We start from the raw sequence: 22676 nt of genomic DNA on the forward strand, positions 1-22676 counted from the left end.
TGATGACACAAAGTTAGGGGGAATAGCTAATACTAGAGAAGAGAGAGAGCCGATTCAACAAGATCTAAACAAGCTGGAACAATGGGCAGTAACTAATAGAATGGTTTTTAACAGGGAGAAATGCAAAGTCATACATCTTGGCAAGAATAATAAAAAGAGCATATACAGCATCGGAGGAATAGAGCTATCCAAAAGCATGTGTGAAAAAGACTTAGGGGTACTTTGCACACTACGATATCGCAGGTGCGATGTCGGTGGGGTCAAATGGAAAGTGACGCACATCCGGCGTCGCTGTCGATATCGTAGTGTGTAAATCCTTTATGATACGATTAACAAGCGCAAAAGCGTCGTAATCGTATCATCGGTGTAGTGTCCGACATTTCTATAATTTCGGTGCAGTGACGATACGATGTTGTTCCTCAGTCCTGCGGCAGCACACATCGCTGTGTGAGAAGCCGCAGGAGCGAGGAACATCTCCTACCTGCGTCACCGCGGCTCACGCTGGCTATGCGGAAGGAAGGAGGTGGGCGGGATGTTTACATCCCGCTAATCTCCGCCCCTCCGCTTCTATTGGCCGCCTGCCGTGTGACGTTGCACGACCCGCCCCCTTAGTAAGGAGGTGGTTCGCCGGCCAGAGCGACGTTGCAGGGCAGGTGAGTGCATGTGAAGCTGCCGTAGCGATAATGTTCGCTACGGCAGCTATCACAAGATATCGCTACTGCGACGGGGGTGGGGACTATCGCTCTCGGCATCGCAAGCATTGGCTTGCGATGTCGTAGTGTGCAAAGTACCCCTTAGGTATACTAATAGATCACAGACTGAACATGAGTCAACAGTGTGACGCAGCAGCAAAAAAGGCAAACACCATTCTAGGATGTATTAGCAGAAGCATACAGTCTAGATCACGTGAAGTCATTATCCCCCTTTACTCCTCTTTGGTCAGATCTCATCTGGAATACTGTGTCCAGTTCTGGGCCCCACATTTTAAACAAGACATCAACAAACTGGTGCAAGTTCAGAGAAGAGTGACCAGAATCGTGACTGGACTGCAAACCATGTCCTATGAGGAACGGTTACAGGATTTAGGATTGTTTAGCTTGCAAAAGAGAAGACTGAGTGGAGACTTAATAGCTGTCTACAAATATCTTAAAGGCTGTCACACTGTAGAGGGATCAGTTATATTCTCATTTTCACAAGGAAAGACTAGAAGCAATGGGATGAAACTGATGGGGAGGAGACACAGATTAGATATTAGAAAAAACTTTTTGACAGTGAGGGTGATCAATGAGTGGAACAGACTGCCACAAGAGGTTGTGAGCTCTCCTTCAATGGAAGTCTTTAAAAACAGGTTGGACGGACATCTGTCTGGGCTGATTTCATGAATCCTGCTTTGAGCAGGGGGTTGGACTAGATGACCCAGGAGGTCCATTCCAACTCTAGTGTTCTACTTCTAGTGTTGATGGTTAGTAAGGGGATGGCGGCCAGATTAGTTGCCAATGCTCTTGTCACCTTTTACCAATGATTTATTATTATTATTATTATTATTATTATTATTTATTTATAGAGCACCATTAGTTCCATGGTGCTGTACATGAGAAGGGGTTACATACAGAATACATACACAAATGGTGTATGTTTATGGTGGTCTTCCATGGTTCCGGATCACAACACATAACTAAGTTAAGCTTTCCAGCATAAGTGTAAAGTTCATTTCCCAGCAAAGCATGACCAAGGTTCATTTCTCATAACTAAGGCGGGCTTTGCACGCTGCGACATCGCTAGCCGATGATAGCGATGCCGAGCGCGATATTCCCCGCCCCCGTCGCAGATGCGATATCTTGTGATAGCTGACGTAGCGAACATTATTGCTACGGCCGTTTCACAGCGACCCGCCTCCTTCCTAAGGGGGCGGGTCGTGCTGCGTCATAGCGACGTCACACGGCAGGCGGCCAATAGGGGCGGAGATGAGCAGGATGTAAACATCCCACCCACCTCCTTCCTTCCGTATAGCCGCCGGCGGCAGGTAAGGTGATGTTCCTCGCTCCTGCAGCTTCACACACAGCGATGTGTGCTGCCGCAGGAACGAGGAACAACATCGTACCTGTCGCGGCACCGGCATTATGGAAATATCGGAGAATACACCGATGATACGATAACGACGCTTTTGCGCTCGTTCATCGTATCATCTAGGATTTACACACTATGATGTCGAAAGTGACGCCGGATGTGCGTCACTTTCGATTTGACCCCACCGACATCGCACGTGCGATGTTGCAACGTGCAAAGCCGCCCTAAGTTTGTCCTTGTCTAAGCACAAGTCTTATCTGTCCTCGGCAAGACATATCTTTCAGCGTCCTTGGTTCTTTCTCAGTGCCTGGAACGTAGAGTCTGTTTGTGCTTCTTTGCGAGTAGTGTGAATATCTATTAAATTTTAAGTTAACTCTTTCCTCACAATCCCCCCTTTGGCGTGCATTGATGGGACTTGATCCCATCGAGAAGCTGGAATAGCAGGCTGGTCACCGGATGCTGTTCAAGCCGCGGGTTGCCTGGGGATGTGAAGTCTTCAAATCCACATCCGTCCTCTGGGTACTGAGCCTGCATACCTCCGGACAAGAGGCACATCATAATACGCCAAGATGATTCTATGGGAAAGAGCAGAAGAGAAGTATATGTTAGAAATTTCATATTGGTGCTGAATAATCACTGTATTTGCATTTCTTCAAGCAGCAGGAAATTAAGGCCATTAACAATTTAAACACTACATATGCAACTAATAGACAGAGTAGCACTTGGAATACTGATTGCAGTATTCCCATTAACCATCCTCCTATTCCCTTAAGGCCTGCGACACACATCCGTGCCGCCGGTACGTGTTTGCCATTTTTTGCACGTACCAGCGGCATGAAGACACGTTCAGCAATGCTACCCTATTGTAGCAGGCACACACACGTAAAACCACATGGAACGTGTGTTCGTGTGCGTTTGTACGTCTGTGCGTTTTTCTACACACTGACATGTCAGTGTTTTCTCCAGTAGCACGGGTGTCACACGGCCCACACCCTTACCACACGGGTGTAATGTGGATGCGGTCCCATGTGACACGCACCAGAGAAAACACACGTGTCAGAGAAAAAAAAAAACCTTAACTCACCTTCTCCAGCCCTCCTGTCTCTGCCACTGCTGTCACTTTCTGCCGACTGCCGCTCATTATTCTCATTTAATATTCACTTCACTGCCTGGCAGCAGCAGCAGCGGGGAGACGGGAGGGCTGTGCTGGAGACCGAAGATCAGCACCACGGACAGCAGCAAGGACCACGTGAGTATGTAAATAACCTGTTCTCCGTATGTTATCACGGATAGCATGCGGAGAACACACGTGGCCCGTACGTACCAGAGACACGTACTTACCTGCACGCAACACGCAGGGGAAATACGTGTCTCTCGGCACGTGCGTGAATTTCACGTGACTGTGTCGGAGGCCTAAACCAGTTTGTGGGGTTGAACAATGAGAAGGTATTGCTCCACCAAGCATCTGAGCTCCTGAGTACCTCCTCATCATGTCTTTTCCTCAGCTTTTGTATCTCAGTTAGACTGGCTTGCGCTTTTAGGGTTCCTTTTGGATCTATGTAGTGACAACAGCTGGGACCTATATTCTATTCTACCCAATTAACAACAAGATAACAGCATAACATAGAGCAATAAAATGTACTGATCCTGAAAGATCTACTTAAGCCCTATTTAAAGATAACATTAGTATTGTACTACAAAATCATCTGACAGATTATCTTTAAGTATATTACCTATAGAGTTATTTATTTCTAGCAGGGATCCAGTATTATGTTTTAATTTAATTTCAATTTATGCAAAACAGGGGTAGTTTTTTGTATTGATACTGCTGCTGAAGTAAATAGGGAAGATCAAGCGCTGATTTCTCATCTCTAACTAATTAACAAGTACATGTATAAAAGTTTCATGTCCACTCTCTGGATGAAGGCAGCTCCCCCCCACCAAACACACTGTGTCCGCACACTGCGATTAATGAATACATCAACTGCATTTCATTCTAAATAAAAAACTTAAGATGCTTAGTTAACATTTTTTAACAGAAAGTGCAAAAACATTAAGGTGTACCTTTTATAAGCGGCTTGAGATATAGATAGGTTATAACTTATATTGGAGACTGTGGCTCCTTCTAAAGGTGGCTTTACACGCTATGAGATCGCTAAAGCAATCTCGTTGGAGTCACGGAATTTGTGACGCACATCCGGCCGCTTTAGCGATGTCGTTGTGTGTGACACCTATGAGCGATTTTGGATCGTCGCAAAAACGTTCAAAATCGCTCATTGGTGACATGCCCCCCTCTTTCCAATTATCGTTGCTGCTGCAGTAACAATGTTGTTCGTCGTTCCTGCGGCAGCACACATCGCTATGTGTGACGCCGCTGGAATGACAAACATTTCCATACTTGCGTACACCAGAAAAGGAGGAAGGAAGGAGGTAGGCGGCATGTTCCGTCCGTTCATCTCCTCCCCTCCTTTTCTATTGGGCGGTGGTTTAGTGACGCTGCTGTGACGTCGCTGTGATGCTGAACGAACCGCCCCCTTAGAAAGGAGGCGGTTCGCCGGTCACAGCGACGTCGCAGAGCAGGTATGTGCGTGTGACGCAGCCATCACCACATATCGTGCCACCGACGGGGGCGGGTGCTATCATACGCGACATCGCTAGCCGATGCTAGCGATGTCATAGCGTGTAAAGCACCCCTAAGGCTGAATTACATCTTCCACCCATTTTTTTCAAACAAGGTTTTAATAATAAGCTATGTCTGATTTTCTTCACCTTTTTCCAGTGCAGATGAGGCCTGGCTTGGCACAATGACAGGTGAGACATTAGTGATAGGGAATATCCATATTAAAGGTACACCTTAATGTGGTTGGATGGCTTTTGCAATTTTTGTTCAAGAAATGTTAATTTAAGCACCCTACATTTGTAACATTTACAGCAATATTGGAGTTCACATGTTCATTAATCGCAGTATGCTGATGCATCGTGTGTATACGTTTCTTTATTGGCAACTTGGCTTATTTATGCACCTGTACATTAATTTAATAGCAATAGTGTGAATTTTTTAACATTTTTTTTCATTTTTTGGAGTCTTCTTTAAATACAGTCACATGACTTTAGACAGTCTCCAGCCACAATTGTGGCTATCATATCACATCTCTATCCATGAGGAACAGGATGTACAAAGCCACTCTGTCAGCACTTTATGCTCAAGCAGATTTGTCCACTCTCCGATTCTATCTGAGGCCTGGATAGGATTGAATTTAGCTTAGCAGACCTATGATATCCAATACAAAATTATATTGTAGTAACTTGCAACGCAGAAAAATCGATGTAAATACTTTTATGAATAAAAAATACAAAAGTATTTTAGAAGTAACACTTTTATTGGCTAACAAAAAAAATTATATTTGCAAGCTTTGAGAGCACAATGGCTCCTTCGTCAGACAGGTTTACAAATGAATTACTGAGGCAAATGACATTTAAGAGATGTTACAACAGGACATTTGTGCGTGGGACAGATGGGGTGATGCCTCCTAGAAATAAGCCAAGGAAATCAAATTAAGATTTTTGATACAAGTGGAGATGTTGTGGAAGGGATGGCTTAGTGACCTGGAGTCGGTCTGGTGGAAGTGTGACGTGTGTCCATGTAGGGCAGGGGTCTCAAACTCGGCTGGGTATATGGGCCGCACAGAGGAAAAAAAATAATTTGGGGGGCCGCATTCTTTGCAGGACAAAGTGACATTTTTATTGGTACCATATATAATATATATATTTTATTTTTTTTTACACACCTTGGGATCACTGATTTTGAACATTTTCACTTGTTCATTATAGCAAACGTGCACATTCTTTGTTTAAATATAAACATTTTTTTTTTGTTTTACATTTTATTCCTTTCTTGTAACTAATAGTCTTACAATTGGCACTATATAGAAATTTTGACCAACATCTTTTAGTAATGTTCCCCATATTGTTGTAACATGCCCATCCTTGTCCCCTTGTAGTATTGTGCTCCATCCCACAGTAATGTGCTCATCCTTGTCCCCTTGTAGTATTGTGCCCCATCCTAGTCCCCATCCCACAGTAATGTGCCCATCCTTGTCCCCTTGTAGTATTGTGCCACATCCTAGTCCCCATCCCACAGTAATGTGCTCATCCTTGTCCCCATCCTAAAGTAATGTTCCCCATCCTTGTCGCCATTTTGTAGTAATATGTTCATCCTTGTCCCCATGCTATAGTAATGTGTTCATCCTTGTCCCCATCCTATAGTAATGTCCCCAATCTATGGTAATGTGTCCATCCTTGTCCCCCATCTTATAGTAATGTTCCCCATCCTTGTCCCCTTGTAGCAATGTCCCCATCCTATAGTACTGTCCCCATTCTATAGTAATGTGCCCATCCTTTAGTAATGTGCTCACCTTGTTCCCACCCTATAGTAATGTCCCCAGCATTATCCCTATTCTATAGTAATGTTTCCCATCCTTGTCCCCTTGTAGTAATGTCCCTATCCTACAGTAATGTGCCCACCTTGTCCCCATCCTGTAGTAATGTCGCCATCCTATAGTACTGTGCCCACCTTGTCCCCATCCTATAGTAATGTCCCCAGCCTTGTCCCCATTCTATAGTCATGTGCCGATCCTAGTCCCTATCCTATAGTAATGTGCCCATCCTAGTCCCTATCCTATAGTAATGTCCCCATACTATAGTAATAAAGTCCCCATCCAATAGTATTGTGCCCATCCTTGTAATGTCCCAATCCTATAGTAATGTCTCCAGCCTTATCCCCATCTCATAGTAATGTGCCCATCCTATAGTACTGTGCCCATCCTAGTCCCCATCCTATAGTAATGTCACCAGCCTTGTCACCATTCTATAGTCATGTGCCCATCCTAGTCCCTATCCTATAGTAATGTGCCCATCCTAGTCCCTATCCTATAGTAATGTCCCCATACTATAGTAATAATGTCCCCATCCAATAATATTGTGCCCATCCTTGTAATGTCCCAATCCTATAGTAATGTCCCCAGCCTTATCCCCATCTCATAGTAATGTGCGCACTTTGTCCCCATCCTGTAGTAATGGGTCAGCAGATCCCCTCACCTTCCACAAACGCCGGAGTGAAGCTGAGGGGAGTGGTCTGCGGCCCCAGATCCACAGTGATTGGAGAGATCGGTTACAAGGCCGGTCTCTCCAATCAGAGCTGGGGGCGGGTGAAACACAGGTCACCCAGCTCCAGCCAATGATCAAAGCTACAGCTGCACTGATCAGGGCTGGACTTCAATGTTTCAGCGATTTTCAATAGTGATTGGCTGAGCGGCGTTCGTCAGCCAATCACAGCCTCCGTAGGTCCGGGGAGGAGACACCACCCCTCCTGAGGTACCCTCCTCCTCGAATCTAAGGTATTTGCAACGATCGCAGCCACCGGGGCTGCGATTTCGCCATGATGTACTGAGTACGTCATGGGTCCTTAAGTACCAGGGAGCCATAACGTACTCAGTACGTCATAGGTCGCTAAGGGGTTAACGTCCAACGCACGCACGCACACACACACACAAACCATTCTTCTCACCTGTCCCGCGCTCCCTCCACTGCCTCATCTCTGCTTTATGCGGCCCCCAGGCCCGTGCCCCTGTCCACTATCGCGGCAGGTGCAGTGTCACTGTCAGTGATTTATGTGAGATGATTGTATTGCCGGCGCGAGAGCGCAGCGCCGGCAACACATTCATCTGACATAAAGCGCAGACAGTGGCTACGGACCTTGCACCTGCCGCGATAGTGAACAGGGGCACGGGCCTGGGAACCACACGAACTACCACGAGTGGACGCATGCGGCCCGCGGGCCGCGTGTTTGAGACCCCTGATGTAGGGAGTCATAAATCCAGGTGTTAGATTGAGACTAGTGATGGGCGGACCCGGACTGTAAAAGTCCGGGTCCAAAAGTAACTGTGCACTGAACCTGAGCCTGGAGTTCTCAGGGATCTCCAGGTAAGAAATCCAGATTTGGCAACTCAGGAAATAAAAAAAAATAAAGGAGAAAAAAGAGAAAAGTAGGTGTGTTATGCTTACCAGTCTCCTGTGTGGCTGTAACACTAGTTCCGGGGTGCTCATACTACTTCTGGGGCCGTTCATTAACTTCATGTATATGCACTGCTTCCCCCGCCCACCAGCAGTCCTGGCATCTGTGATTGCTTGTAGTCAGATCGCACCCCCTCCCTGTGTGACAGCATGTCTGACTGCTTGCAATCACACAAGATGTTTGTGTATGTATATTGGTGAAAAAAATAAATAAATTAAAAAATTGGCGTAGGTTCCCCCCATATTATGATACCCAGCACAGATAAAGCATACAGCTACAGTCTGCAGCCCCATGAAATGTGCTTATCTTGGCTGTGTATCAAAATAAGATGGACCGCAGGTGGCTTTTTTTTTAAATATTTAAATAAATACTTTAAAAACTGGCATGCGATCTCCCCCAATTTTGATACTCCACCATTATAAATCTGATAGCTGGGGTCTAGTATTCTCAGGCTGGGGAGGTCCATGACTATTGGGCCCACTCCAGCCTAAAAATAGTAGCCTGCAGCCACCCAGGATTGCCACATCCATTAGAACTTTACTCGGCTCATCCTGATTGTGCTGGTGCTGTGGCAATCAGTGTAATAAGGAGTTAATGACAGCTCACAGCTCCACTAAGGCCTAGATTAGTAATGGGGCCATCCATGATACACCCATTACTAATCTGTAAGTGCAAAGAAATACAACAGAGAAAGAATCCTTTATTTGAAATAAAACACAAAAAACACCCTCTTTCTCCCTTTTAATTACCCAAAAACCAGCCAGGTCCAACATAATCCACACGAGATCCCAGGACGATTCTGGCTCTGCTACATACATACTAAAGGCAAAGCGCGCAAGCACAGAACATAACCACACACTGTGGGCAGAGAATGAGTGAACCACAGTGATGAGCAATGACGTCACTCCGTTCATTTGTGATCAGAGCTGGAGGTTCCAATAGTCCTGCATTTGTGACTGCAGGTAACCTGACCTCAGGTGACCTCATTAAACTCAATGACCTCACCTCAGGTGCATCTTCTGGCAAAAAATTGCATCAAAACACAATGCGGTTTTGATGTAATAGGGATGTGATTTTTTTTCTAAGAGATGCAGATTTAGGGAATTTCAGCACCAAATCTGCATCTTTTGGCAAAAAAAACCACACAAAAACATATTTTATGGTGAGGTTTTCTGCCAGGAAATTTAAATTTGGTACAGAAATCTGATGCAGATATTTCAGCACCAAATTTGCATTTCCTGACAGAAAACTGCACCAAAACGGCATCAAAACCATTTTTGTGCATTTATTTTGACAAGAGATGCAGATTTGATGCTGAAATTTGTTTACCATATTCCTGCACAAATCTGCATTTCCAGGCAAAATTTCGTATCACTATCGCATCAAAATCACATTGTGTTTTGATGTGTTTTTTTTTTTTCAAGAAGATGCAGATTAGGTGCAAGAATATGGGGTATACATTTCAGCACCAAATCTGTATCTCTTGGCAAAAAAAACTTGGGTTTTATGCCAGGAGATGCAGATCTGTGATAGCATATTATGGAGAAGTTTGTGCGGCCAAACGCAGCGACCTTCTGCATCCGGTCCCCACAGGGTTGTCTGTCAACTGTGACACACCTGTGACAGTTAAAGAGCCTGAAAGTCAAAAGTTCAAAACAGCTTTACTCTTTTCCTTGTCACTGTACTTCAAAAACAATACTATACAGACATCAATTTACCATAAACCCACTAGATGTCCAGGGTATCTGAGATGGAACATCTTTCATCCAAGACACACAAAAAAATTCATCATCTACAGTCAACCTCTGAGGTAGGTACATTTGGATCTGTTCAATTAGGTTATAACACTACACCTGCTATCAATGAGGAATACATTCCTACAACAAGGATACCATCCACTGGTAATAGATGAACAGATCCAAAGAGCTACAAGGATCTCAATAGGCAGATTACAAACAAAGGTAGGATAACAGCAGGGGTGCCTCTTGTGGTCACATACAACCAGTACATGAGCATCTTAAGAAAAATTGGTGCTGATCTTCATCACATATTCCACAGAGACCACAGGACTGAAAGAAATATTCCCCGAACTACCAGCCCTTCAACCTAAGGAATCTCCTTGTTAGAAGTGTCCTCTCATCACCATCACAGATGGGCACATTCCCCATTAACATGCCCCATTAACAGTAAAAAATGCAGTTGGCCTTACGAAGAGGCCTTTGTGCTCTGAGAAGTTGCAAATATAATTTTAATGGTTAGCCTGAACCCATCAGGGCACTACAAGGTATTGCATACTGTCAAAAGATGCAGGGCCTACCCCCAGGGACCTGGAAGACCAGTGCCGGTAACATCAAAACACATAAACATCCCCAGTTTCCCATCTCCCAATCATGGGTGACTGACTAGTTTGGGACCCAATGGATGGCCACCCAGAGGTGGAGCCGATCCAGTCCCCTAGACGACCACCAGGGGGGGAGGAGAAAGACAGTAGTTCAGTCTGTAGTGACAGTTGTAGGAGACTGATGTGTCTTCAGACGGGGTCATGTAGTAGTGACCTAGCTGGTGAAGGAGAGTGGTTGGCAGGAAGGGTACAATGAGGTACCCCTGGAACCAAAGCACCAACGGGGCACAGGGCCCTAGGTCAGGCGAACGCTTGAGGCTACCTGACAAATACATGCACAGTGAGGGGACCATCCAGGACCTCACTGACCCAAGAATCCAGGGGCACCAGCAGTAACGAGAGAGCCAGGGACCAGAACAGAACACTGACCCTACAGGGTTCACACTGCCCGCCGTACGGACCACAGACTAAACGTCAAACAAAAGGGGACCCCCAGACGCTCCAAGCCACGGGGTTCCACCAACCAGTGAGAGGTGCAGGGGAAGGAAGCCACCAAGTTACACACCGGCACTTGGACAAAAGGGACCAGGGTTCAAAACCAGCCATCCTCAGTGAACCAGAATCACCACCGCTGTGAGTAAACACCAGTTGCACTGCATCCCCATCGTATGGTCTCCCTTCTTTCCACACCGAACTCCACCATTCACCCCCTGGGGCCCTGGCCCTACTTGCGGAGGGCCCAATTACCAGGCTGCCATTAACATCAGCCCCAGAGGTGAGAGACTGTGCAGTGGCGGTTCCATCACCATAACCGCACCCGCATGTGGCGTCATGACATAAACTCTCTAAAATACCCTGTATATAAACTCCTTTCAAGCGACCCTCAGGGTCACGGAAATTGGCAACGGCCATTACACACCCGTGACACAGCATCCTCAAACATATACGGCCCGGGACCGAGTACCCCATAGCCCTGGGCAGCACAACTATCACAGGAATACATTCCTACAACAAGGATACCATCCACTGGTAATAGATGAACAGATCCAAAGAGCTACAAGGATCTCAATAAGCAGCCTCCTTGATTACAAACAGAGGTAGGATAACAGCAGGGGTGCCTCTTGTGGTCACATACAACCAGCACATGAGCATCTTAAGAAAAATTGGTGCTTATCTTCATCACATATTCCACAAAGACCATAGGACTGAAAGAAATATTCCCCAAACTACCAGCACTCCAACTTAAGGAATATCGTTGTTAGAAGTGTCCTCTCATCACCATCATAGAGGAGCACATTCTTCATTAACATGCCCCATTAACAGTAACAAAATGCAGATGGCCTTACGAAGGGGCCTTTGTGGTCTGAGAAGTTTTTTGATTTGGTCAGGCAGTAAGGTAGACTTCCATAGATTCATCAAGGAGATTAACACTAATGAATTCGGTTTGTCGTTTACAAGCGAAATAGAGTCATCATCACTGGCTTTACTGGATATTGTTTTTTCAGTGGATAACCAGGGACACCTTTCCTCTCGAACTTATAGGAAACCAACGTCAACAAATAACCTCTTAAGATGGGATAGTTTCCATCCGATCCCTCTAAAACGTGGAATACCTAAAGGACAATATCTCCGTATGAGGAGAAACTGTTCTAAGAGAAATGATTTTTTTGAGCAGTCTAGGGACCTACAAGAGCGCTTTAGACAAAGAGGTTATCCGGATGACGTGTTGAGAGGAGCTTTTAAGCATGCCCTCAATAGAGATAGGGAATCCCTTTTACAACCTCGGGTAAGGGCAAACGATGAGGAAATCATTAGAGTTATTGGAACATTTGACTGCCAGTCAGAAAGAATCTATGGCATACTCCGAAAATACTGGGGAATCCTTCGTGCAGATCCAGATATTTGTAACAACATTGCTCCCCGTCCATCCATTACTTACAGACGTGGAACTTCGCTTAGGGACCAACTAGTTCATAGCCACTATCAGAGACCAGTTCCCCCAGGCACTTGGCTTGATAGGAAACCTTTAGGGTGTTTCCGGTGTGGGGACTGCAAATATTGTAATTGGGTTGTCAAATCGAAAAGTTTTTGCAGTGCTAGTACCGGTAAAAAATATGTTATCAATGATTTTTGCAATTGCAAGACAAGTGGGGTGGTTTATATGGCTACTTGCAGCTGTCCCCTAAATTATGTAGGTAAGACGACAAGGGAGCTACGCAGACGTATCGGAGAGCATCTAGGGGACATTAGACACAAGAGGGACACCCCCCTGGCCCGTCACGTCTGGGAATTTCATCAGGGTGTTAGTAAATCCATCTCGTTTGTTATTATTGAAGTGGTTAAACCAAGCCCTAGGGGTGGCGATCTGGATAAGAGGATTCTACAGAGAGAATGTAGATGGATTTATTTTCTAAAAACACAAGTGCCGAGTGGACTAAATGATAGGCTAACTTATTCCCCATTTCTATAAGAAAAATATATATATAAAAATGTTTTCATATACAATATAACTTTCCTTCTTTCTCATTTACTTCAATTCGTCTCATATTGATGAAGAAAAAAAATAAAAAATATTATATCTTGTCCCGAATGTTATATACCCAACCCGTCATTGCCCCGAGAAAGGGGATTTACGGGCACTAGTTCTATACACCTACAGTCATATGAAAAAGTTTGGGCACCCCTGTTAATGTTAACCTTTTTTCTTTATAACAATTTGCGTTTTTGCAACAGCTATTTCAGTTTCATATATCTAATAACTGATGGACTCAGTAATATTTCTGGATTGAAATGAGGTTTATTGTACTAACAAAAAATGTGCAATCCGCATTTAAACAAAATTTGACCGTTGCAAAAGTATGGGCCCCCTTATCAATTTCTTGATTTGAACACTCCTAACTACTTTTTACTGACTTACTAAAGCACTAAATTGGTTTTGTAACCTCATTGAGCTTTGAACTTCATAGGCAGGTGTATCCAATCATGAGAAAAGGTATTTAAGGTGGCCATTTGCAAGTTGTTCTCCTATTTTAATCTCCTATGAAGAGTGGCATCATGGGCTCCTCAAAAAAACTCTCAAATGATCTGAAAACAAAGATTATTCAGCATAGTTGTTCAGGAGAAGGATAAAAAAAGTTGTCTCACAGATTTAAACTGTCAGTTTCCACTGTGAGGAACATAGTAAGGAAATGGAAGAACACAGGTACAGTTCTTGTTAAGCCCAGAAGTGGCAGGCCAAGAAAAATATCAGAAAGGCAGAGAAGAAGAATGGTGAGAACAGTCAAGGACAATCCACAGACCACCTCCAAAGACCTGCAGGATCATCTTGCTGCAGATGGTGTAAATGTGCATCGGTCAACAATACAGCGCACTTTGCACAAGGAGAAGCTGTATGGGAGAGTGATTCGAAAGAAGCCATTTCTGCAAGCACGCCACAAACAGAGTTGCCTGAGGTATGCAAAAGCACATTTGGACAAGCCAGTTACATTTTGGAAGAAGGTCCTGTGGACTGATGAAACAAAGATTGAGTTGTTTGGTCATACAAAAAGGCGTTATGCATGGAGGCAAAAAAACACGGCATTCCAAGAAAAGCACTTGCTACCCACAGTAAAATTTGGTGGAGGTTCCATCATGCTTTGGGGCTGTGTGGCCAATGCCGGCACCATGAATCTTGTTAAAGTTGAGGGTCGCATGGATTCAGCTCAGTATCAGCAGATTCTTGACAATAATATGCAAGAATCAGTGACAAAGTTGAAGTTACGCAGGGGATGGATATTTCAGCAAGACAATGATCCAAAACACCGCTCCAAATCTACTCAGGCATTCATGCAGAGGAACAATTACAATGTTCTGGAATGGCCATCCCAGTCCCCAGACCTGAATATCATTGAAAATCCGTGGGATGATTTGAAGCGTGCTGTCCATGCTCGGCGACCATCAAACGTAACTGAACTGGAATTGTTTTGTAAACAGGAATGGTCAAATATACCTTCATCCAGGATCCAGGAACTCATTAAAAGCTACAGGAAGCGACTAGAGGCTGTTATTTTTGCAAAAGGAGGATCTACAAAATATTAATTTCACTTTTATGTTGAGGTGCCCATACTTTTGCTCCAGTCAAATTTTGTTAAAATGCGGATTGCTCATTTTCTGTTAGTACAATAAACCTCATTTCAATCCAGAAATATTACTCAGTCCATCAGTTATTAGATATATGAAACTGAAATAGCTGTTGCAAAAACCCAAATTGTTATAAAGAAAAAAGGTTAACATTAACCCCTTCACGACCGCGGGCAGTAAAATTACGTCCTATTTTAACGTGACTTAACGACCAGGGACGTAATTTTACTGCCTAAACTTCATTTGATTGCCGTGGCCATAGCAACGGCTTTCAAATGATGTCCCCTGCTGTTTCTTACAGCAGGGGACCTTTGCTTGACCCCAGGGGGGGCGGCATCGCCACCCCCTATCGACGATCGATGTGATTGGCTGTTCAAATCTGAACCGCCAACCACATCGATCGCACTAATTTCGGCAAAAATAATGCCCGAATTAGTGCGATCCTGTGAGATCCAGCTATGAGATGCCGCAGCTGCTGCAGCATATCATAGGTGGACATCAAACATGTCTCCCCCAGCCCCTGCAGCACTGATTGGAGCGATCGTGCTATGACGCGCAATCGCTCCAATCAGTGTGCAGTGGGGCGGTGTGATTTGCCGGTGGCCGTCCTCCCCAGGCCTGTGCTGGCCTGCGAGCCCTCCCCCAACATGGCTGCAGCGTGCAGTGGCTGGTACTTGTGGTACCACGCCACCGCCGCTGCTGCTGCCGCCGCCGCCGCCCTAGCTGTCACCGCTGCTGCACGTGAGTACTGTGCTCACTTTGCAGCCAGCCCGTGCGCGCTCCCGTGGTGCCCCTGCGCGCTCCCGTGGTGCCCCTGCGCGCTGCCATGGTAGCCCCTGCCGTGCCCCCCCCCGCGATCTGCTCCCCCCAACCCAAACCCCCCCCCCCCCCCCCGACATCCCGATCTGCTCCCCCCGCGATCTGACTGCCTCCCCCATTATCTCTGTTCTGCAGCTCCCTCTCCGGTCTCCCCCCCTCCCCCTCTGCTCTCACCCCCCCCTCTGCTCTCACCCCCCCCCCTCTGCTCTCACCCCCCCCCTCTCCCCCTCTGCTCTCCCCCGACGTCCTCTTACCTGTCTTCACTGGCCTGATCACGTCTGCGTCCATCGCTGGGTCCTTCCTGGGCATTCTGCTGATCTGCCTGCTGCTCCTGTAAAGCTGTCCATCTCTCTGCCATCTATTCCTCTGCAGCTCTTCTGGTCAGTGATCCTCCTGCTAGTCCTCTGGGTACTGTGAGTATAACTTTTTTTTTTTTTTTCCGTATCCCCTGTCCATTTTTACACCTCATCCGTCCGTGCGTCCCGCCAAGCGCTGATCAGGGATGCAGATAACGGATCGGCATCCCTGCTCAATTTTTGGCGTGACTTTTTTTTTTTTTTCCGTATCCCCGACGCTTTTTGTATCACATCCGTCCGTGCGTCCCGCCAAGCGCTGATCAGGGATGCAGATAACGGATCGGCATCCCTGCTCAATTTTTGGCGTGACTTTTTTTTTTTTTTCCGTATCCCCGACGCTTTTTGTATCGCATCCGTCCGTGCGTCCCGCCAAGCGCTGATCAGGGATGCAGATAACGGATCGGCATCCCTGCTCAATTTTTGGCGTGACTTTTTTTTTTCCGTATCCCCGACGCTTTTTGTATCGCATCCGTCCGTGCGTCCCGCCAAGCGCTGAACAGGGATGCAGATAACGGATCGGCATCCCTGCTCAATTTTTGGCGTGACTTTTTTTTCCGTATCCCCGACGCTTTTTGTATCGCATCCGTCTGTGCGTCCCGCCAAGCGCTGATCAGGGATGCAGATAACGGATCGGCATCCCTGCTCAATTTTTGGCGTGACTTTTTTTTTTCTGTATCCCCGACGCTTTTTGTATCACATCCGTCCGTGCGTCCCGCCGAGCGCTGATCAGGGATGCAGATAACGGATCGGCATCCCTGCTCAATTTTTGGCGTGACTTTTTTCCGTATCCCCGACGCTTTTTGTATCGCATCCGTCCGTGCGTCCCGCCAAGCGCTGATCAGGGATGCACATAACGGATCGGCATCCATGGTCAATTTTTGGCGTGACTTTTTTCCATATTTGCGACGCTTTTTGTATCGCATCCGTCCGTGCGTCCCACCAAGCGCTGATCAGGGATGCACATAACGGATCTGCATCCATGGTCAATTTTTGGCGTGACTTTTTTTTTTACGTATCCCCGACGCTTTTTTTTATCGCATCCGACCGTGCGTCCTGCAGCGGCCGATCAGTGCACTGCGTCTGTGCGTTTGAAAAGTCAAATGGCGCTCCTTCTCTTCTGAGCCCCGCCATGCGCTCAAACAATTTATTTCCACCACATATGAGGTATCTGCGTACTCAGGAGAAAATGCACAATACATTTTATGGTGCATTTTTTCCTGTTACCCTTGTGAAAAAAAAAGCTACCTAGTTGAAGCAACCGTTTTGTGGTAAAAAAAAAAATTTTTCTTTTCACGGCTCAACGCTATAAACTTCTGTGAAGCCCCCAGGTGTTCAAAGTGCACATCAAACATCTAGAAAAATTATTTGAGGGCTCTAGTTTCCAAAATGGTGTCACTTGTGGGGGAGCTCCACTGTTTAGGCACCATAGGGGGTCTCCAAACGTGACATGGCGTCCGCTAATGATTCAAACCAATTTTGCTGTCAAATGGCGCTCCTTCTCTTCTGAGCCCCGCCATGCGCCCAAACAATTACTTTCCACCACATATGAGGTATCTGCGTACTCAGGAGAAAATGCACAATACATTTTATGGTGCATTTTTTCCTGTTACCCTTGTGAAAAAAAAAGCTACCTAGTTGAAGCAACCGTTTTGTGGTAAAAAAAAATTTTTTCTTTTCACGGCTCAACGCTATAAACTTCTGTGAAGCCCCCAGGTGTTCAAAGTGCACATCAAACATCTAGAAAAATTATTTGAGGGCTCTAGTTTCCAAAATGGTGTCACTTGTGGGGGAGCTCCACTGTTTAGGCACCATAGGGGGTCTCCAAACGTGACATGGCGTCCGCTAATGATTCCAACCAATTTTGCTGTCAAATGGCGCTCCTTCTCTTCTGAGCCCCGCCATGCGCCCAAACAATTACTTTCCACCACATATGAGGTATCTGCGTACTCAGGAGAAAATGCACAATACATTTTATGGTGCATTTTTTCCTGATAGCCTTGTGAAAAAAAAAGCTACCTAGTTGAAGCAACCGTTTTGTGGTAAAAAAAATTTTTTTTCTTTTCACGGCTCAACGCTATAAACTTCTGTGAAGCCCCCAAGTGTTCAAAGTGCTCACCAAACATCTAGAAAAATTATTTGAGGGCTCTAGTTTCCAAAATGGGGTGACTTGTGGGGGAGCTCCATTGTTTAGGCACCTCAGGGGGTCTTCATACCCCACATGGCGTCCGCTAATGAGTGCAGCTAATTTTGCATTCAAAAATTCAAATGGCGCTCCTTGCCTTCCGAGCACTGCCGTGTGTCCAAAGATTTGATTTCCACCACATATGAGGTATCTGCGTATTCAGGAGAAAATGCACAATACATTTTATGGTGCATTTTTTCCTGTTACCCTTGTGAAAAAAAAAGCTACCTAGTTGAAGCAACCGTTTTGTTGTAAAAAATTTTTTTTTTCTTTTCACGGCTCAACGCTATAAACTTCTGTGAAGCCCCCAGGTGTTCAAAGTGCTCACCAAACATCTAGAACAATTATTTGAGGGCTCTAGTTTCCAAAATGGGGTCACTTGTGGGGGAGCTCCATTGTTTAGGCACCTCAGGGGGTCTTCAAACCCGACATGGCGTCCGCTAACAGGTGCAGCTAATTTTGCACTCAAAAATTCAAATGGCGCTCCTTGCCTTCCGAGCACTGCTGTGTGTCCAAACATTTGATTTCCACCACATATGAGGTATCTGCGTACTCAGGAGAAAATGCACAATACATTTTATGGTGCATTTTTTCCTGTTACCCTTGTGAAAAAAAAAGCTACCTAGTTGAAGCAACCATTTTGTGGTAAAAAAATTTTTTTTTCTTTTCACGGCTCAACGCTATAAACTTATGTGAAGCCCCCAGGGGTTCAAAGTGCACATCAAACATCTAGAAAAATTATTTGAGGGCTCTAGTTTCCAAAATGGGGTCACTTGTGGGGGAGCTCCATTGGTTAGGCACCTCAGGGGGTCTTCAAACCCGACATGGCGTCTGCTAATGAGTGCAGCTAATTTTGCGTTCAAAAATTCAAATGGCGCTCCTTCCCTTCCGAGCTCTGCCGTGCGCCCAAACAATTGATTTTTACCACATATGGGGTATCAGCGTACTCAGGAGAACATGCACAATAAATTATATTGTGTACTTTCTCTTTTCTCCCTTGTAAAAATGAAAATTTTATGGCTAAAGTAACATTTTTGTGTTAAAAAGTAAAATTTTCATTTTTTCCTTCCACATTGCTTTGGTTCCTGTGAAGCACCTAAAGGGTTAATAAACTTATTGGATGTGGTTTTGAGCAGTGTGAGGGGTGTAGTTTTTAGAATGGGGTCACTTTTGGGTATTTTCTGTCACCTAGGCCTCTCAAAGTCACCTCAAATGTAATGTGGTCCCTAAAAAAATTATTTTGTAAATTTTGTTGGAAAAATGAGAATTTGCTGATGACCTTTGACCCCTTCTAACTTCCTAACGGAAAAAAAATTTGTTTCGAAAATTGCGCTGATGTAAAGTAGACAAGTGGGAAATGTTATTTAGTAACTATTTTGTGTGACATATCTCACAGATTTATGGGCATAAATTTTCAAAGTTTGAAAATTGCGAAATTTTCAAAATTTTCGCCAAATTTCCTAAATTTTCACAAATAAACGCAAAAAATATCGGCCTAAATTTACCACTGACATGAAGCACAATATGTCACGAAAAAACAATCTCAGAATCGCCAGGATCCGTTGAAGCCTTCCAGAGTTATAACCTGTCAAAGTGACACTGGTCAGAATTGCAAAAAATGGCCCGGTCATTAGGGTGTTTTAGTGGCCGGGGGTGAAGGGGTTAATAGGGGTGCCCAAACTTTCTCATATGACTGTATATAATCTTAAGGTGTTCAAAATCACTGGCGTTGATTAGTTGGTTTTGGTTGCTGCTTTTGAAAATTTTAGGCCCTTTTTCATTGTCTTTTTCCTTTCCCTTTCTCCCTCCCTCCCCCCCTCCCCCCCTCCTTCTTTTAAATTGTGCTGTTATTAGACAGTGTGTGACATCCCTTTAAATTACGCTGTTATTAGACAGTATGTGATACCTCTCTAAAATTTCACCTAATCACCTTTGAACCCTGTAAGGATTGTGTTTTGTGCTCCACAGAAGCTTTTGTGTCTCCGCGCGTGCGCAGCTGTGCTTCTGGTATCTGATCAGACGCAGTAGTGGGACGCTTATGCGAAGCCGGGATTCCATCGCGCATGCGCGATGGAGTCTTCTCATATGTCGGCGATGCTGGTGTCCTGGTGCGCATGCGCGGTAACGTCAATCTAGATGCATATTTTGATTGGATGGCTGGGAGGTGTCCTTGTTGGTGACGTGGACGCTGGTGATTGGGCTAGATGCGGTTACCCGTATGATTGGAGGGTTTTCCGAATCGCAGCATCTGATTGGGTGCTGCGAGTGGAGGCTTCTGAGATATGTTATACTGGAAGTTCAGCGTGCAGGCACGATTGTGTCATATCACCCAGGATTTAAGGTGTCATGATGTTAAATAAAGATACCAGAATGGATATGTTACAGTATATAGTATCTTGATTAAGCAGAGCGCATGTGATATATAAGCATCGCTCGATTCTATCATCTTTTATGGGGGATGGTGATTGTGTTAGTCTGGGGGTGGATTTCATCTGGAGACTTTAAGGGAATAAGGGCCGCATTTGTTTAATTGCAGCACCTGTCTGAAACTGCATATAACTACACAGCGCCTGCGTGCATCTGGGTGGCATGTGCAGTGGAATCAGCAGAGACAAATTAGTCAGTGATTTTGATTGGCCGACATTTCCATGTGACCTAATGGCGCCGGCTTTTAAACCCTGCACACTCTGTGGTCAGGGCACACAGCCATGGATCACCACACCTGACAGCTAGGATTTTTTTGCCTCCTGATGATCCTTGAATCTAAAATGAAGGGGAAACGCGTCGAGGCCGTATGAAAACATACATCTAAAGGGAAGTATTTGGAATTTAAAAATTCCCCCTTTGAGTTTTTAATTGTTGCATTTTTTGATGTGTTGCTTTTCTTCCTAACATGTAGGATTATTCTAAAACAAAAATGCATGATTGAGGAATCTGTTAACTTCTTGACTATCTAAGTGCATTTTGATATACCTGCATATTTTGAAGTTTGTGTGTTTCCATGTATAATGGTTACAAACGTATGGATTTAAGTAATAGCATATTGATTATTCAAAATTCTGGTGAGAAAGGATATCTATGCTATCAAAACACAGGTTGTGGGTTCATTACTCTATCATCTTGAATCACGTACGAGTGTTGTGCCATTTTTTAGTAATTACCCACTTGTAGTCAGGGCGCATTAAGGGCAAGCCGACGTGGAACGGGGGCGCCCAAAACAGTTACGGCGTCATACCCTCCGTTGGTAGGTAGGAGTGAGGTTTATAGGGTGAGATAGGGACCCCATAGAGAATGTTCTCCCCTCTCCTCCATCCCCCTGCCCCGTTAGTGGCTAATACTTTTTATTGAGGGTGCATTGAGAGAAAAATTGAATCTGAACGGGGGCGCCCAGAGAAAAATATGGCGCTTTATATATATATTTGTACATATTACCCCGTAGGTTATATAGGAGCTTGACCTCTTAAAGAGACTAGAAGGGTCCCATTTAGGTTGCTCCCATAATCTCTTTGTATGCCCTTGTGTGTGTTCACAATCACTGGGTGTGTTTTTCTAATATTGATTATACAATAAAGTTTATTATTTTATACTGATGATTGAGGTTTCTCGTTCTGGTCTGAGAAGTTGCACATATTATTTTAATGGTTAGCCAATAAAGGTATCACTCCTAGAATACGTTTGCTTAGCAGACCTGAAAGAAGCAGAAAAATAATTAATTTCTATTACATTTCCTTCATGTTACCTTTCAATTTATTTTTATAGTATCTCTGACTTGTAAATAAAAATCTTCTAGGTGGAGATATCAACATAGAAGCAGATGATGGCTCCACAGTGCTTGCTGATGCAGCTACTGGAGGAAATCCAGATTGCATTGCTCTCCTTTTGGAATATGGTGGTAGTGGAAATATGCCAGATAAAGAGGGTTATCTTCCCATTCACAAAGCAGCCTATGGAGGACATTATCTGTAAGTACACCAGATAGGCTAAAATAACATAAAATGAAATTAGAATAGTGATAGTGGTGATCCTTCTGAATCATCTGGAAGTTTTCGTCACAGCATAAGCACAAATACACACTTGGCAAACTTAATCTTAAAAAACAGCAAGCTCTCAACTCCTTTTCCTGAATGTATCCAAGTACCATGGGGGTCAACATCATGTCAATGCAAAAGTTTTGGTAAGTGCCTAGTCCGGTAGCGCATGGCTTGGCAGGGAGCATTCCTCCACTGCCATTTATAGAAGGTAGAAGTGGAACTGCAAAAAAACATTCTCAGATTCCTGCACGGCAGTCTCTTTATGACTCAGATGATGTGATCATGTAATGGCGCCATCTGAGTGTGTCATCTTGCAGGTGTCCATCCAGAAGAGTCTGAAAGCTCCAGACGATTGTCTGGAGAGATGAACGAGAGGACAGTACAGGGTGCTAGATGATGCTAGCGATGTCGCAGCGTGTAAAGCCCGCCTTAGGCTATGTTCACACTTTGTGTTTTTGCAGCTTTTTTTTCATGAACTTTATGCAAATTAAATGCTTTTTGAAAACAGCTTTTTTACTGCCAAGAGAGCAGGTTGCAACGTCTGAACATACTCTAGTACAGTGTCTTATTACAGGTGCTGTTTTTTGATGTGCATCTACACAGCATTTCTAATTTGGTCATTTTGAGAAGGGATGTTGAATATTCCTGAATATTTTTTAAAAAGAAAAAGAAATGCAGACATTTAACT

At 44.8% G+C, this 22676-nt stretch overlaps 1 protein-coding gene across 4 annotated transcripts in view; it reads left to right on the top strand.

The window, feature by feature from the left end:
* The window catches only part of ASB15 (ankyrin repeat and SOCS box containing 15), a 147440-nt gene that overhangs the window by 105251 nt on the left and 19513 nt on the right, over window positions 1-22676 (top strand). For all 4 annotated transcript variants that reach the window (XM_075342532.1, XM_075342533.1, XM_075342535.1 and 1 more), the window contains one exon: window positions 21748-21919. In XM_075342532.1, the coding sequence (XP_075198647.1) occupies window positions 21748-21919 (172 nt within the window). The remainder of the gene's footprint in view (window positions 1-21747; window positions 21920-22676) is intronic.

The sequence above is a fragment of the Anomaloglossus baeobatrachus genome, chromosome 4, assembly GCF_048569485.1.
Source record: "Anomaloglossus baeobatrachus isolate aAnoBae1 chromosome 4, aAnoBae1.hap1, whole genome shotgun sequence".
In the NCBI taxonomy this organism is placed as follows: domain Eukaryota; kingdom Metazoa; phylum Chordata; class Amphibia; order Anura; family Aromobatidae; genus Anomaloglossus; species Anomaloglossus baeobatrachus.